Consider the following 18,479-nt stretch of genomic DNA (forward strand, 5'->3'; position numbering starts at 1 on the left):
TCGGTAGTAAAGTTTTTCAGAATTAAAACCGTATAGAATTATGATAACCAGGAAACTTGCATTTTTAGAATAAACTTGGAGGAGACCTATTGCATATATTCTAAAACTGGGTTTCTTGGCTAGTACAACCCTATATTTTAGGAACAATTGCTAAAAAGTGTTTGTCTATTAGTGAGCTTTAAACGCAGTGGAGCCTCTACCACCAGAGACCACTACTAAGAACTAAGGAGGGGGATTGATAATTGTCCATGTAACGACATCCTCATTTCTCTGTGTTTGCAGGACACCTGGCTCGGGCCTGTATGATAATCTGAAGAAGTACAAAGTGCCGTACCCAGAAGCTATTTTTGACATTGATTATTTCACATACAACCCAAAACCTTTCTTTACCCTAGCGAAAGAGCTGTATCCTGGGAAATACAAGCCAAATTATATCCATTACTTTGTGCGGCTGCTACATGAGAAGGGTTTGCTGCTGAGGTGCTATACGCAGAACATTGACGGCCTAGAAAGAAGTAAGCTTCTGCTGGGATGGGAAACTACGGCCTTGCTTTGTTTTTTCATAGTAACACAACAGTTTAACTTGCTGCCCTTCCTGAAGCTTATACTTACTGCTGTGTCGCTTTATTCTGGCACTGGAAGCAATGAAAGTCAGCACTGTGTAAGCTCTGAGTCTGAGCTTATGCAAGGCTGAGTGCTCCCCAATCGCAAACGCCAGCAATTTCAGATGAGAAGGAGGGCAACGTACCAGGTATGTTTGTTTGCTACTTTCTGGCACAGAATGGATTGGGTGGGGAGTTTTACAGGTGAGTTTGTGTTGCTGGGAGGGCAAAGGTAAAGCCTGGGCAATGCAAAAGCTATAGTTAACCCCAAGTCCAAAGGTAGCCCGTGCCCAAGTTTAAAAAAACAAAACGGACACCTCCATTGTGCAGCTAAAGAGCGCATAACCAGGCACCTGAACTCAAGTGAAATGTATTTTTTTTTTTTTTACAATTTTAGGTTTGTTTTGTTTTACTGTGTATGCATTTTTGGATCTGTGTGGTGCCTAAAAAAAAAGAGTAGATCTCTTTGGCACCAGTGAGGCCTGTTGCCTCTGAAGATTAAAGGTAGATGCAGTTTCAGGGGTGGCCCCAAACTAGTCTTGGGCACAAGTCTGATAGACCAACCACTGTCACTCTTACTGTGAAGAAGCCTTTTCTTATCTGGAGGTTAAATCTTTCTCCAGATGTGAAGAGTCCTTGTGGTTCCTGGGGGGAAAAAAAATACCTATTATTATTATTATTATTATTATTATTATTATTATTATTATTATTATTATTATTATTATTATTACTGATGGCTTTTAATGCCTTCCTACTGGATTATGTGTGCATTTTCAAGATTTTTAAACTCAGGAAAAATAACAAATTGGACCAAAGGGAGTTGGAGGATGCCAAATTTTTTAAGATTGTTACCTGTAATATGGAGGAGAATCCTGATGGCCTCAGTCTTCCAGGATGCGTTTAGAAGGAAGGGAGCTTTGTAGACTACTTGTGTTTTAGAAAATGTTGTGGGTCCAAAACTTTTTCTGCAGTCTGTTTACACGTTCACATATTTAGATCCTCCTCCTTTTTTCTGTGTGCATTCCTTCAAAACACATTTTAAAGCTGAACTTCAGGATATGCAAATATTGTCCTAAAATACAACAGTTGTGTATTTTTTGTATTTGTGTACTACACAGATCTGTGCAGTAAACTTTGCCTCTGTACAGGAGCTTCCTGTAATAAAGACCAGTCACTACTGCTCTTTCCCCTTGTACAGCGTGACTTGTCTTGTATCTTCCCCTCTCCTGTAGCTTTCTGTAAGCAGCCTGTAGGCAGTGGATCTGGTGAGTCCTTCCTACAACTCGGCTCTCTACTAATTTACAGACCCAGATATTATCTTGTAAATGGAATTTGGTGCAAAAAAAGTGGATTTGTATCTTGTGGCTATTGAAACGTATATTTAAATGCTTTTGTGCTCAAAGTTCGGCTTTAGTATTTTAAAATTTAAATCGAAATACCTAATTTTTTTTTTTTTTTTTTTTATGAGCTGAGTTTTATGCTTGCGGCATGTAAGGTAAGGGGAAATTACCTGGATGGACCATTATGAAGGAGATAATCAGTGCAGTCAGTGGCTGGTGAGGCACTGGCTAATATCAGAGCCAGATGCACATAGGTTACAAACCCAAGCAAGAGCAATAATTCTAGCACTAGACCTCCTGTAACTCAACATGTAACCTGTAAAAAGTAATGAATTTTGTCGCCATTTCACAAGTGTGCGCTATTTAAAGAGTGACATGTTGGGTATCTATTTATTGGGAGTAACATCTCTCACATTATCCCTAAAAAATCGGGTGTAACTTTTTAGTGTGGGTTTTTATTCATGTAACCGTTTCTTTTCTAAAAAACGTGTTTTAAAAATTTGCTGCGCAGATACCATGTAATATAAAAACTTGCAACAACCACCATTTTATTCCCGTGTGTGTGTGTGTGTGTGTGTGTGTGTGTGTGTGTGTGTGTGTGTTGAGTATTTTTCTAGCAAAAAAAAATTATGATTTTTACACGTAGGAGAAAAGTGTCAGAATTGGCCTGGGTGGCAAGGGGTTATTTCCTGTAAGTAATGCACAAAAAAATGAATTACAGTGCCTTGCGAAAGTATTCGTCCCACTTGAACTTTGCGACCTTTTGCCACATTTCAGGCTTCAAACATAAAGATATAAAACTGTAATTTTTTTTTTTTTTTTTTTTTTTGAAGAATCAACAACAAGTGGGACACAATCATGAAGTGGAACAAAATTTATTGGATATTTCAAACTTTTTTAACAAATAAAAAACTGAAAAATTGGGCGTGCAAAATTATTCAGCCCCCTTAAGTTAATACTTTGTAGCGCCACCTTTTGCTGCGATTACAGCTGTAAGTCGCTTGGTATGTCTCTATCAGTTTTGCACATCGAGAGACTGAAATGTTTGCCCATTACTCCTTGCAATACAGCTCGAGCTCAGTGAGGTTGGATGGAGCGTTTGAACAACAGTTTTCCGTTCTTTCCGCAGATTCTCGATTAGATTCAGGTCTGGACTTTGACTTGGCCATTCTAACACCTGGATAGGTTTATTTGTGAACCATTCCATTGTAGATTTTGCTTTAGGTTTGCTTTAGGTTTTCGATTATTGTCTTGTTGGAAGACAAATCTCCGTCCCAGTCTCAGGTCTTTTGCAGACTCCATCAGGTTTTCTTCCAGAATGGTCCTGTATTTGGCTCCATCCATCTTCCCATCAATTTTAACCATCTTACCTGTCCCTGCTGAAGAAAAGCAGGCCCAAACCATGATGCTGCCACCACCATGTTTGACAGTGGGCATGGTGTGTTCAGGGTGATGAGCTGTGTTGCTTTTACGCCAAACATAACGTTTTGTATTGTTGCCAAAAAGTTGGATTTTGGTTTCATCTGACCAGAGCACCTTCTTCCACATGTTTGGTGTGTCTCCCAGGTGGCTTGTGGCAAACTTTAAACACTTTTTTTATGGATATCTTTAAGAAATGGCTTTCTTCTTGCCACTCTTCCATAAAGGCCAGATTTGTGCAGTATACGACTGATTGTTGTCCTATGGACAGAGTCTCCCACCTCAGCTGTAGATCTCTGCAGTTCATCCAGAGTGATCATGGGCCTCTTGGCTGCATCTCTGATCAGTCTTCTCCTTGTATGAGCTGAAAGTTTAGAGGGACGGCCAGGTCTTCGTAGATTTGCAGTGGTCTGATACTCCCATTTCAATATTATCGCTTGCACAGTGCTCCTTGGGATGTTTAAAGCTTGGGAAATCTTTTTGTATCCAAATCCGGCTTTAAACTTCTCCAACAGTATCGCGGACCTGCCTGGTGTGTTCCTTGTTCTTCATGATGCTCTCTGTGCTTTAAACGGACCTCTGAGACTATCACAGTGCAGGTGCATTTATACGGAGACTTTATTACACACAGGTGGATTCTATTTATCATCATTAGTCATTTAGGTCAACATTGGATCATTTAGAGATCCTCACTGAACTTCTGGAGAGAGTTTGCTGCACTGAAAGTAAAGGGGCTGAATAATTTTGCACGCCAATTTTTTCAGTTTTTTTTTTTATTTGTTAAAAGTTTGAAATATCCAATAAATTCCGTTCCACTTCATGATTGTGTCCCACTTGTTGATGATTCTTAAAAAAAATTGTTTTATATCTTTGTTTGCCACCTGAAATGTGGAAAAGGTCGCAAAGTTCAAGGGGGCTGAATACTTTCGCAAGGCACTGTATATATTAAGATAATTTTACTATATTTTCAAAAACTGTACTCAAGTAGGTGGCTTAACGGACACATTTCTGAGGTTTTGAAGTTATAACTTCCAACCAGTAATTTCACAGTGAATGGATGAATATTAAATTATGTTGCAACCTAAATATCTAGATTAAAACGGTACCTTTTCATCAGATTCTCGTTCTCCCTCTTAACTGTGTGAGAAACATAGGATTGTGGGTGAATCTTGTACCCATAAAACCCATGCCTTTTCCTTCTAGTTAAGAGGGATGCATGCCCTCTTCTATCTCACTGCAGTGAGAGGTGTCCCTCCACGGCAGCATTTTTATTGGACAGCTTGGGCCAATGGTACTTTACCATTTGGTCCAAGACTCCAATCTGTCCGTTGAGCTTGGTTCTTCTGACAAAAAGTGAGACACTGTGGGCTCATCTTCTGTACACTGCAAACAGAGTGTTCTGGCTTGTATTTAAACTGGCCGCTCTGTATGTAGCGTCTGACAGGCTGCGCAAGGAGCCCCGTATCTCTGGAACCTGGGGTCGTAGGAGCACCAAATTCTGACCAGTGGTTGGGTAGGACTTCAGGTCTCCAACGACCCTCCTAAGCTTCGATCCCTTTTTTAAAAAAAATAATTATAAATTATGTTCATGGCCCTGCCTCCCCTGCACGTCCCTGGAGATGACCCGGGGGTCGCCACAGTTCCCAGTAGAAACTGCAGGCCGAAAGTATGGCTGAAGTCTAAATGCTAGAGAATTTCAGTAAAGGTGTTCTACTTTTTCATATAATTGTCCTTTGTACAAATCACCCAGAAAATGTATTCCAGGCTGTGTAATACACCACACTGAGAAGGCTTTTCTTGGCGTCCCTTCTACAGCTTTTTTTTTTTTTCTGAGCCATCTATAGGCTTTCATAGTGATACAGCTGCATACATGCATAGTACTGCATCATGTAAAGGGGGTAAGAATAAAAAAAAATCCATTACAATTTGCTTATTCTCTTCTAGTGGCTGGCATTCCTTCAAAAAAAATAGTGGAAGCTCATGGAACATTCTCGTCTGCCTCATGTCATCTGTGTTACACCCCATTTCCTGCAAAAGAGGCTCAGGTAGGGCTAACATCTCTGCCTTGCAATATTGCATGGGGGAAAAAAAAAACACAATTTTTATCAATAGTAAATCTGGGGAAACCCTGATACCGTTGTCATACTTGTACAGTACTGCTTTTTGTTTTAATCACTGTCCCTTTTCATATAGCCTAATTTGTATGGCTTTTTCTCTAGTATTAAGTACGTGGTTCTGCCTACAGGTGTCGCTGTGAGATTGGCAGCACCAAACAGGACCAATTGGAGTGGAAAGGGGCTGCTTTGCAGTTGCAGCACATCGGTGCTGGCTTTAAAGGGTTAAAACAAAAAGGAGGTAACCAATTGCCTCCAAAGACCTGTTGCAAATGTAAATTGGCCCTTAAAGTAAAGTGGTTCTAGAGGGTTCCAGCAGTTACCCACTTTCCCAGGAACTAATAGCAACATGAATTTTTGACCAAATAAAATGAGCCTATACATTCTGCATAGGCTTGTGAGAAGTTTATTTTATAAAAACTTCACCTGAAAAGGGAAGTTCCTCATTATTCCACTACCCTCCAACATTTTTGTTTGTGTCTTTAAATCGGGGAGTGGGTATTTATTTTTGCCAGGTACCTGTTCCCACTTCTGAACAGATTGCTTGGGGCCACATGTCAAGCACAACGCCCACGGGATGAATTTGGCCAGCCAGGCCATTTCATTGCACCCATGGCCTTTATTTTTATTTTTTTTTCAGAATTGGGTGGAATTCTGTTCTACCCCCTCCTGGCTCTCGTCTTTGGCTCACCACTGTCACTTGTAAACACAAATGCCTTCTGTGTTTGCAAGGACAGCTTTCCTCTTGGTGACTCTCAGACCCCTGAAACTGCACTCTGTACACAGCGCACCCCTGAACCCTGCACGGAGTAGGTAGCGCACCCTTAAACTCTGCATTACGTACATTGCTCACCCCTGAACTCTGTGCATAGGACGGCCCCTAAACTCTGTACATAGCACATCCTAAACTCCACAAACCATGCACTCCTCGTATTTATTGCCCCTTTAAGATCCTGCCCACTTCTAATGCAAATTGGCCACACTCACCATTTGATCGTTTAGTAGGGAAAGGGAGCGTGGTTGAGTTCCTTCACCTATTCTCTGAAGGGAAAAAAGCCCTTGATAGATTTATATATTAATACAGATACAATTGACAAATGAGGGCAGCCATAATGTGGGCCACGATGAAATTGAGTTTGACATCCTTAGCCTGGGTAATCTGGGGGAAAGTTTCCCACATCCAAGATGTTTGTGCCAGGGACAAGAAGGCTGACAGAGAATTGGCCTGGGTGAGGACAGCACTGGATCCCTGTTAAGTGTGGGTGTGTGGTGTGTTTTTTTTTTTTTTTTTTTTTAAACTAAGTCAGCAGCTAAAGTATATAAGTATTTGTAGCTGCTGACCTCTTCAGCCCCCCCCCCCCCTGCCTTTATTGTTATTTGTTTAAATACCGATGGTCCTTTTTTAACTTGCTATCTGTTGCTAAGCTGTGTTCTTGTATTCTTCTCTTCTAAAGGACTGCATAATGAGTGACAATTCTCCTCGTTGCAATGTGTGTCATGGAGTTGTCAAACCTGACATTGTATTCTTTGGTGAAGACCTTCCAAAAACATTTTACAATTTTTCAAAGGACTTTCCAGAGGCAGATCTGCTGATTGTAATGGGAACTTCATTAGAGGTATCTTACTTGTTGTTCTAATTTATGTTATCCATGAAATTGTTCTAGTAGTGCATTAATACATGGGAGGCCTTTGTTAAATTCCAGCGATAGGTTGGTAGAGTGCTGGACTTGGTGAAGGTTCTGAATGAATATCTTGATTGCTAATAGGTGCCAGCTTTTTAAATGCCTGATGGATCTCCTACAACATACCGGGTAAAGACTGTTTTTTTTGTTTTTTTTTTTAAGGGGCAGGGCTAGCGATGGGTGTTAAAGGAGCCATGTAATGAAATTTGAAGCTTGCCAGTGCTGGCTTCTGTCTGGAAATTCTAGTTACCCTGCCATCTATTTTTTTTTTTTTTTTTTTATAATATTTTTTTTAGGGCATTTTGCATTGTAGACCCAGTGCCAGCATACGGTAATTTTGTTGTGAGAAAAGTGCGTACACTTGACAATGCGCTATCCCCTAGTTCAATTTGCAAGGGGATGTGCCCAACTGGTGATCAATAAAAGGTATGTATTAGGGTTGTCCTGATACCACTTTTTTAGGACCGAGTACAAGTACCGATACTTTTTTTTTTTTGAAGTACTGGCCGATACCGAATACCGATACTTTATTTTAAATGTGTCCCCATATGCAGCCATGTCCCCCCCCCCCCATATGCAGCCATGTCCCCCCCCCCCCCCCATATAAGCAGCCATGTCCCCCATACCTAGATGCTGCCGCGCCGCCGCTTGGTTAATACGGGCGGGGAACATTACAGCTTTCATTTGAATAGCTGTAGTGTTTCCTGCCGCGCCATGTATAGACACTCCCCCTTGCTCGGAATTGGACAGATCACCCATCCAATCCCGAGCAAGGGGGAGTGTCTATACACGTCGCGGCGGGAAACACTACAGCTATTGAAATGAAAGCTGTAATGTTCCCCGCCCATTTTAACCAAGTGGCAGCGTTGCGGCGGCACGGGGGGGGGGGGGCGGGGGGCCTGAGTATTCGGCCAGGCATCGGGGGCATTTGCGGGAGTACAAGTACTCCCGCAAATACTCGGTATCGGTCCCGATACTAGTATCGGTCCCGATACTAGTATCGGTATCGGTACAACCCTAGTATGTATAGGTGTGTTGTACCAAGATTCTCTTTGTGAATCTTGGGAAGTCCGCTGCCAGCTAGATGGTGGGAGGCCTATGGATGTGGGAGGCCTATGGATGTGGTGTATCTGGATTTTGCAAGAGCATTCGATACAGTTCCCCACAAATGCTTAATCTACAAGCTGAGGTCTGCAGGCATAGACCATAAGGTCTGTTCTTGGATATCAAACTGGTTACAGGGCGGGTCCAAAGGGTGGTGATAAATAACGTGCACTCAGACTGGTCTGGAGTGGTAAGTGGGGTACCCCAAGGCTCTGTTGTGGGACCAATTCTGTTTATTTATAAATGATATAGAGGATGGGATAAATGGCTCAATCACAGTTTTTGCGGCCGACACAAAAATAAGCAGGGAAATAACTTCACATCAGGATATAGAAATTTTACAGAAAGCCCTGAACAAAATGGAGTGGGCAACTACATGGCAAATGAGATTTAATGTGGAGACATGTAAGATTAAAATCATAAACGCAAGCTACTCACTGGGGGGAGAACCTCTGGGGGCAATCAAAGATGGAGAAAGATCTGGGGGTCCTAATAGAAGACAGACTGAGCAATGGCATGCAATGCCTAGCTGCAGCTACCAAAGCCGGCAGAATTTTAGCATGCATAAAAAGGGATATACTCCCAGGGATAAAACTATAATCCTGCCACTATATAAAACTCTGGGTTAGGCCACATCTGGAGTATTCGTCCAGTTCTGGTCACCAGCTAGGGAGAGAGAGTCCGAAGAAGGGCAAATAAATTATTAGGGGGACTTGAGGACCTCAATTACGAGGAATGACTACAAGCACTAAATTCTCGCTGGAGAAGCGATGCTTGAGAGGGGACAATAGTGATTCCAGTGTAGGGGGGGGAAAAAAACTAGTGTCAGGGAGTGTACAAGGACATGGGGCCAGACAATGAGATTGGAGGAGAAGTGGTTTTACCTTAAACTGCGCAGGTTTTTTTTTCACTGTCAGGGTGATTAAGGATGTGGAACTCTCTTCCACGATTGGTCGCAGCAGGGAGTATTGATATTTTTAAAAGACTTGGACGTGCAGAAGAACACAACAAATAGGAATATGAATATGATCAGTTTAGAGAAATGTCTCTCTTTGATAGAAAACTGGATGACTAAGAGTTATCTGAAACTCAACAGTTCAAAAACAGAACTCCTTATGTTTCACTCCAGCCGAAAGAGTCAACTGGCAACAACCTGGACACCCCCGCCCATTCTGGGCCAAATCATCACCCCTAGCTCCAAAGTCAAAGGTCTCGGGGTCATCTTCGACACCTTCATGACAATGGACGCACAAATAGGGTCAGTAGTCAGCGGAGCGCACCATCTGTTGCGCCTACTACGCAGACTTATTCCATTTATCCCCAAAGAAGACGTAGCAGTCGTGGTGGGAACAATCGTGAATTCCAGACTGGACTATGCTAACGCCCTGTACCTCGGACTCCCAAAGTACCAAATCTCCCGTCTGCAAGTCGTTCAGAATACGGCCGCCAGACTGGTGACTGGGAAAAAAAAATGGGAATCAATCTCACCTTCGTTGAGAACCCTTCACTGGCTGCCAGTAAAAGACAGAATTGCATTTAAAGCACTCTGCCTGACACATAAGTGCATCCATGGGAAGGCTCCGCAATATCTTTGCGACAAGATAGAACCTCACAATTCGAATCGCGTTCTGCGATCCACCGACCAAAATCTGGTCAGGGTACCAAAAACCAAATACAAGTCCAAAGGAGAAAGAAGGTTTGCTTTTCAGGGTCCTAGACTATGGAACGCTTTACCAACCAGCATTCGGTTGGAGGAAAACCACCTGACTTTCAGAAGACGGATCAAAACTCTGCTCTTTTGATGTCATGAGACACGAACAACTAGTGCCCAGAAGCGATTCAGTTCGCATGCGCCGTGCTTTACAAGTTTTTCATTCATTTTTCATTCATTAAAGACTGACTTGCGTACACCTACACAGGTTGAACTGGATGAACTGTTGTCTTCAATCTCCTCTACTGTCTAACGCTGTAACTGTGTTGTAAGCTTGTTGGACACCCCCCAGAAGATCAAATTTATGTCCACAGATGGTGCACATACCATTAAACGGGTGCTTTGCAAAACCAGATTTGCGGTGCATGTAATAACATACAATATATGTCAATTTCAGTATGGTCGAATGATGAGGATTATCCAATAGACTAGACTATGGGATCATTTAAATGATATGAGCAACAAATTTGGCCAAACATTTTATTGATCTTAAAGGGGAAATTTCTAGAAAATCCAGGCCATTGAAAGAATTGACAGGCCCATCAGAGGTTGGATTATTTTTTTTTTTTATCTTGTGTAAATGTGCGGATATTTCCATTAAACATGCATACCAGAATGGTTGAACTCTGAGTGGGATGTATTCCACTATTCTATATTATATAGCGGTGATCCCCCTCAGGTGCTTGACCTTGCTTTTGTATGAAGGAACAAATATTAAGATGTGTGAACATTTAATTTGTGGGCTCTCCTTTTTTTGTTTTTGGTTAATTCTCCTGACATCAAAGTGTTGTATAGCTCTATTAAGGGAATGCATACAGTTATAACTATGTGAAGCATTATACTCGCATCTAATGATTTGATGTGGATTTTAATATTCTTTCCCATAAGACCCAAAGTTCTTATTTGTGTGAGGAAAAAAAGGGGTAATGCAGAAATTGGAATAGATATCGGTTTCGATAAAGCTGACACAAGTTTATAGGGTAAAAAGGATTTTAAATTATAATACACAAATGCAGTTTTGTTTCATGTGTGCTGCTGTGCACAACAATGGAAATTGCATTATCTTCCATGGTGCCAGGCTGCCTAAAAAGGTGCATGTGCTTCTTTTGGAGCAATTCGAAACCTGCCTTTTTTGTAAACACTCCCTATAATTGTGGGTTTGTGAATAATTTCATCTGTGTATGGCCTGATCTATGTATAGTCACTCTGACCTGTGGCTTTATGGCCTAATTTGTGGATAAGAGAACCTCCCCACCTGTTAAGCACCACCTACTCAACAAATGCTCAATACCAGTGAAATGCGTTGGTGGTTCAGGTGGTGCATCTTGCACTGGACTAACTGAAGCTTTTTAATTTTGAGTGTGGCTGCTGCCGTTTACCAACACTGAAACGTGTTAAGTAAGGTCAAAATGAAGTCGGTACTATGATTTGCATGTATTTTCTGGGTCATTGATTTGGAAATCGGTCACACAACAGCCAGGCAAAAAAAAACCACTTACAGAAGCATAGGTCAGCAATGGCTGGTTGTCCTGCAGGGGCTTGCTTGATTGGGGGGGATGTACAGTAAACAGAATGGATACTTTAGGTAGGTCCTCCTATATGACTTTGGTAAATCTATATTTGATTGCAATCCTATATCGCCAGCATATGACTCTTCCTGTTTTTATACCCTCAGGTTGAACCTTTTGCCAACATTGTCAAAGCGGTGCGACCCAGTGTCCCCCGCCTTTTGATCAACCGGGATCTAGTAGGTCCTTTTAAAATCAAAACAAGGAATAGCAGAGATGTGGCAGAATTGGGAGATCTTTGTGACATCACCAGGAAATTTGTCGATGCACTTAACTGGCAGGCAGACATGGAGGAGGTGATGAGAACCCAAAAATCATAGGTAAGTATTACCATATAGTTTCAGGTACAGTTATACTTCACTGTCTGAAGCAGTGGGTAATATTTATGTTAAAACGTAAGTTCTGTTGAACAAAATCCCCTTCAGGTCAAACAAGTATTTTGCAAGGAAACCTAGCAGCATTGGGAGATTGGTGTGTGTGTGTGTGTGTGTGTGTGTGTGTGTGTGTGTGTGTTTTTCCCCATCCAAAACACTGTGTGTGTGTGTGTGTGCTGCAAGAAACCTAGTAATTTTTATTGTGGGACTTTCAGCTCCACTGTAATGTAGAACTGCAGGGACATACAAAATATGCAGCGCTGTAATATGTGCAAAAATAATAATGATAATGTAAATAAAAGTGGTCCTTCTGTATTTAAAAAAAAAAAAAAAAAAACACAAATCTTCCAGCGGTGCAAAAATGTTCAGCCAACAAGATTGAGGGCTTACCGGAATTATTGGCTACAAACATGCATGAATTGCGCTAATCTTGTGGAGTTGGTGTGTCCTCGCCTCTATCCTTTGTGAAACTCCAGGTAAAGCAGAGAAAAACTTGTATGTTGTAATATTACAATATCGATAATTACACCCAAATGGATATCGCTCCCCTACAAAATTGTCCAAACGCCGATCACCAACCTTTACCCGTTATCAAATTGCACACTCACTAAAATTTTTAGGCAACAAGGGAAAAGTTGGCAATATCTGCAGGCTTCCATATCGGAAATGATTCACAATCTTTCTCACTTTAACAGAGTAGAGCTCCATTCATATGTCCCCCAAATACCAAAGGCAATAAACAAAAACATGCCTCAATAGGGGACATACTAAAAGGAATGACAAATGGATTCCCATAGACTTTAACAGGGAGATGGAATGCCCATAGAGAATAATGGAGTGGCCATGTTTAATATTGAGATTAGGTGGGATTATTATTTTTTATGGCATAACAAAGGTGAATGACAGAAGGGAATGTCCATAGAGTATCATGGGAAGCAAAATATAAACTCATTTACAAGCAGATCTTGGAGACATGGCAATTTCACCTTTCCCACCGGTGTTCCTTATATAGATTAGCAGATTGTAAGATTGAGATTATTTGGGATTTTCTATGGAATGACGGATAAATAAGAGAGGAATTATTCTCTATGGGCATTCCTTTCTGTCATTCCTTTTTTAGTATGTCCCCTCAATAGTGCAGTATTTATTGGCATGGACAGTGCCGATCCTGACCTCTCTGGAGCCCTAAGCACAATTCTACTAAAGGGGCCCTCTACCTGATCCGTGATACCGTGAGCTATGTAAACCATTTGCCATTGCCACACAGCCACACCTAACACTTCAGGGCTCCCAATACAATCCTGCCTCCTTTAACCACTCAACTACCGGCCGCTGTCAATTGACGGTGGCACAGTAGCTCAATTGTTCTGACAGGACGTCATATGATGTCCTCTTCTTTTAAAGCCGCTGGGGGGGTGCGCGCACCCACCGTGTTGCTGGGAACACGATGCGTGTGCCCAGCGGCCGCAATTTGACCAGTAACAGAGCATGACTGTGTGTGGCGTGTGTAAACACAGAGATCAACGTCCTGTCGGGGAGGGGAGACCGATGCTGTGTCCCTTGTACATGGGGACACAGATCGGTCACCTCCCCAGTCAGTCCCCTCCCCCCTACAGTTAGAATCACTCACTAGGCTACACATTTAACCCCTTCCTTGCCCCCTAATGTTAACCTTTTCCCTGCCAGTCACATTTATACAGTATCTGTGAATATTTATAGCACTGTTCACTGTATAAATGTGATTGGTCCCAAAAATGTGTCAAGTGTCCGATACGTCCGCTATAATGTCGCAGTCCCAATAAAAAAAAATCGCAGATCGCCGCGATTCCTAGTAAAAAAAAATTATAATGTTGTCCTCTTTTGTAGGCGCTATAACTTTTGCGCAAACCAGTCACTATACGCTTATTGTGTTTGTTTTTGTTTTTTTTGTTTTTTTTTTCAAAAATATGTAGAATACGTAAATATGTATAATACGTAATATGTATCGGCCTAAACTGAGTTTTTTTTTTAATGGGATATTTATTATAGCAAAATGTAAAAGTGTGTGTGTTTTCCAGATAGTGATGCCACTCATGCAGAGGGAGTAACCGCAGCACTGCATCTGGTGGCAGGCTATGGGCGGCACTGCATCTGGTGGCAAGTGGCACATTCACCTGACAACCCGCCACCAAATTTCCCATCAACCCCGAGACTACATTACCCCCTGCCCCCCCTCATCTTTTTTTGGTGAAAGTTAGAGCCGGGGTGTGTCCCTGAATGGCAGTTTGGAAATGTGGTCACCCTAGTGGTCTGTTTTTTTTTTTTTTATATATATATCTTTTTCTGCATAGTGTCTCAATGTGGAAGTGTCCCATCTTTGTTGAGGCAGGGCTTTGCTTCCTCATGTCGGTCTCCAGCAAGGATAACGGTGAGCAGCACAGTAGTGATCTCACAAATATTAGAATAGCAGTCAGGGACATCAGTGCTTTAGATCTCACACTGCAGATATACACTATAAGGCAACAGAACAGGTTTACCTAGGCGCACTTGCATTAACCACTTGAAGACCAGCAGCCGCAGTTATACTGGGCAGGGTGGCTCTCCTGGGCAAATCGCAGTCATTGGTACGTCAGCCGCTTTAAGAGCTCTAGGGGGAGCCGGTGCGACGCCAGAGCCGATGCAATCGCTCCTAACAGACAGATCTCCGTTCTGTCAAGGGAGGAGAGACAGATCTGCTGCTCCTAAAAATTAGGAACATCGATCGTCTCCATCTCCCAGGCACTCCCATCCCCCCCCCAGAGTTAGAACACGCACGAGGGAACACATTTAACCCCTTGATCGCCCCTTGCGTTAATACCTTCCCTGCCAGTGACATTTATACAGTAATCGGTGGCCATTTTTATCTCAGATCGCTGTATAAATGTCAATTGTCCCAAAAGTGTCCGCTCTGTCCACCACAATGTCGCAGTCCTGCTAAACTGCTGATCACCGCCATTACTAGTAAATAAAAATAAAAATAAAGAATTCTAATAAAAATGCAATAAATCTATCCCCTATTTGTAGATGCTATAACTTTTACGCAAACCAATCATCATACAATTATTGCAAATTATTCTTTCCAAAAAATTATTATTTTTTTTTTTTTTGCCAAATTTTTTTTTTTTTTAAATCATAATTTTTTTTTCCATATAATATAGCAAATATTTTTTTATTAAGTTCCGTTTCATTTTTAACTGTTTTGTCAATCCTGATCTTTTTTCAGAGGCTCAGAAAGATGTCGGAGTTTGAAATATATCCTCTCGAACACAGGCGTGACCACCTGCACTTTTTTTACTGTAAATATTTAACTTTGAAATAACTTATGTGTGATTTTTGTAATTATTTTAACATTTCATAAACATGTATTCTAACTTTTTCTTATTATGTATATTTGAATAAAACAATTTTGTCTTCGTAATGTGTATCATTCATTTTTAATGATTCTCATATGTTGCCCATCTTTATCCGATTTCAATTTGAAAGGCAAGTATAAAATGTCCTTTTTTTTTTTTTTTTTTTTTTTTTTTATTTAAAAAAAAAGGGTCTTTCAAAAAGCCAGCAAGACATTTAGCTTTTAAGCCTGGTACATGTGGGCCGAATATTGTCCGGTTCAACAGAAACCATCTAACAATCGGCCCATGTGTTTGGCAGCTTGTGCGACAGAAGTTGGCTGAATTTTCGATTTCTTTCAAAGGGGCATGCCAAAAAAAAATCTGCTAAAACACAATAGCTCCGGGATGAGATCGCTGTACTGACATTGGATAGTCACTACAGCGAGCTTCACCAGAGATTTTTTTTTATTTAATTTTTTTGTTCAACCCAGCGGGCTGAACAAAAAATAACTTAACTTAACAGGCTTTAATCAAACATGGTATTTAGGCATGGGAGCTAAAGGAGGTGATTTTTAGGCTGCGTAGGAAAAAGGGTCTTGATGATCCAAAGAGCAGATAGGCATCTCGGTGGTATGTAGTTTTAGGTTGTTCCTGGCTAGCTCCCCCTTATGGCTGCAACCGATGTAAGGCAAAGTATGGTTTGGTGGCTTGGGCAGAGGTACACAACTGATATCGCTTCCTCACACTCATTCTTCCCTGCACTGTGGCTGTAAGGATGAATTTAGCTGCCTGTCAATAGAGGAACTCCAGCCTGGCAGGAGTAATTCTGCACTATTTTTCTGGGCTTTACCTAACCAGTAGCAAGGAAAAAAAAGTGTGGCTGGGGGGGTACTTTATGGCATTCTTTAGGTCTGCTTTAATAAAATTGGGTTATCCTACAGATTTACATATATGCAAACTGTTTTTTTTTTTTCTCAAGCATCGTCCAGGACAGCCCATGAGACCTAGGACTGCTCCTACCAGGACAGGAAACGTGTTGCCCCACCAGATAAAAGGGTGGTCCTCCAAGCCCCATATCGGTATTGGTGTTTCCAGGGCCAGACTGGGAGTAAAAACCAGCCCTGGAAAAAATGGCATACCAGCCCCCTATCGTAACGTCATTATTTTCTTGTTCATGACAGGGAAAACCATGCACTTTAACCAAGCACATTTGAAGAGTGTATTATATATAGAGAAGACATAAGATATGAAAGCACATAGGGGGGGGAGATATATATATATATATATATATATATATATATATATATATATATATATATATATATATATATATATATATGTGCAAATTCCAGTTAAGTGGTCAATCATTAAGGGGGACCCCAGGAAGTCTGGCAACGTAGGGGGGGGAGACTCTGTTGACCAAAGACCACCTTCCACAGAAAGAATACACTAAGGTAAGGGGGGTGGGTTACTGATATAAGGGGGAAACCTTTATATCAGTGCCCCCTTACATGATTGCATTCACTCCCCTCCTTCCATCAGTGACCCCCCCCCTCTCAGACTGGCCTGGTGGTGCTGTCACTGACTTCCACTCAGGACTCTAGTTTTATCCTATAGTCTCCTCTCCACAGTCCACACACGTCTAAATTCTCCCATGACCCCCATGCCAGAGGCGCTTGCACTCTTGACTCCCCCAGAGACTGCGGACATGATAAAAGACAAGAGATGGTTAGAGGTTGTGGACATGATACAGGAGATGGTTAGAGACTGAGGACATCATACTAAAGATGGTAATAGAATGCAGACATAATACAAGAGATGGTCAGAGGCCGCAGACATGATACAGAAGATGGTCAGACTGTAGACATGATACAAGAGATGGTCAGAGACTGCAGAAATTATACAGGAGATGGCCAGAGACTGCAGACATGGTACAAGAGATTAATGCAGCCTCACTGTGCCCATCAATGCTGCCTCGCTGTTTTCAAATGCAGCTTCACTGTGCCCATCGAATGCAGCTTCACTGTGCATCAATACATACTCACCATTGCATGTGTGTCACGGAGCTGGGTCTAATCGGTGGCGCTGTAACAAGGTCCCGCCCCCCCTAGACCGACTTGTGTGATAGGTGGAACACTGATTGAATAAGTGTTCTATGACACGGTCTAGGGGGTGGGACCTTGTTACAGCGCCGCCGAACACACAGACCCAGCTCCATGACACACAGTGGGAGATGCCTGATGTGTGTGACACATAACGACATAAGAGGAGGGAGTGAAGGGAGCGCTGCAGCCAGCCACAGCTCAAAGCGACCCCAGGGCAGATGACCTACCTGGCAATTTCCTGGTAGGCCAGTCATACAATATAAAACATGGTGGTATTTCCCCACCCAGGGGAAATACAACCAGGTGCAATGCTCTGCAGGCAAAAAAAAATTATAAATGCAATTTTTTTATTACCTGCGAATTAATTCTATTATTATTATAATTAAGTTAACTTTTTCAAAAAAATAAATAAATCCATGAGAGAGAGAGGGTGCAATGCTCTGCAGACAAGTTTTTTTTTTTTATAAATGCACATTTAATTTGTCCAAATAAAAATAATAAATGCAAATTTATTATTTCCTTCCTGCAAAAGGAGAGAGAGAAAAAAGTCATGACAGATGAAGTATGGAGCGGAAGTGTCAGCGTGATGGAAGAGATGTATCGAGAGCGGAAACGCACACGGACGGTGGTAGAATGGTGCAGGGACAGAGGGAAGGAAGGGGTCCATCATCTACTATGTCACCTGTGATGGGATGTATGGATCAGGGAGAGATTGAACCTTAATTCCGCTCCACGGCCGTTCGCTTCTCCTGCTGCCCTCACAAATATCTATTAGTCCTGACTCACTAGTGGGCGGCGCTAGCAGAAATCGAGTACTAAGGCGTTCTCCAGCTCCCTTTAGGTATATCACTCCGCAGCCTGCTGTTTAGTGGGCGGCGCTGGTCGGATCAGAAGAGGAGGATCAAAAGCGGCTTTGCATCGGAAAGTGCGGCGGCGACGGCCACTGCTGTTGATTAAAAGGCAAGCTCCGAGCCAAAAGCGGCCACACAGGGCACTGAGAACAGGCAGCCTACCGGAAAAAATCCCGGGATCCCGGTAGGCCAGTTCGGCCCTGGGTGTTTCCTCCGGACAGAGGGTAACATGTTTCCTGGAACCTGGTCCCCTAAGTCT

At 42.1% G+C, this 18,479-nt stretch overlaps 1 protein-coding gene across 3 annotated transcripts in view; it reads left to right on the forward strand.

Annotated features, from left to right (window-relative positions):
- LOC120932667 (NAD-dependent protein deacetylase sirtuin-3-like) overlaps nucleotides 1-15,350 on the forward strand; it is a 41,561-nt gene extending 26,211 nt beyond the window's left edge. For all 3 annotated transcript variants that reach the window (XM_040345209.1, XM_040345210.1, XM_040345208.1), the window contains exons 4-8: nucleotides 283-515; nucleotides 5,306-5,406; nucleotides 6,930-7,091; nucleotides 11,648-11,860; nucleotides 15,156-15,350. In XM_040345209.1, coding sequence (XP_040201143.1) covers nucleotides 283-515; nucleotides 5,306-5,406; nucleotides 6,930-7,091; nucleotides 11,648-11,860 — 709 coding nt within the window. In that variant the 3' untranslated portion in view covers nucleotides 15,156-15,350. The remainder of the gene's footprint in view (nucleotides 1-282; nucleotides 516-5,305; nucleotides 5,407-6,929; nucleotides 7,092-11,647; nucleotides 11,861-15,155) is intronic.
- The last annotated feature ends 3,129 nt before the right edge of the window (nucleotides 15,351-18,479 follow it).

This window comes from Rana temporaria, chromosome 3, assembly GCF_905171775.1.
Source record: "Rana temporaria chromosome 3, aRanTem1.1, whole genome shotgun sequence".
Classification (NCBI taxonomy): Eukaryota; Metazoa; Chordata; class Amphibia; order Anura; family Ranidae; genus Rana; species Rana temporaria.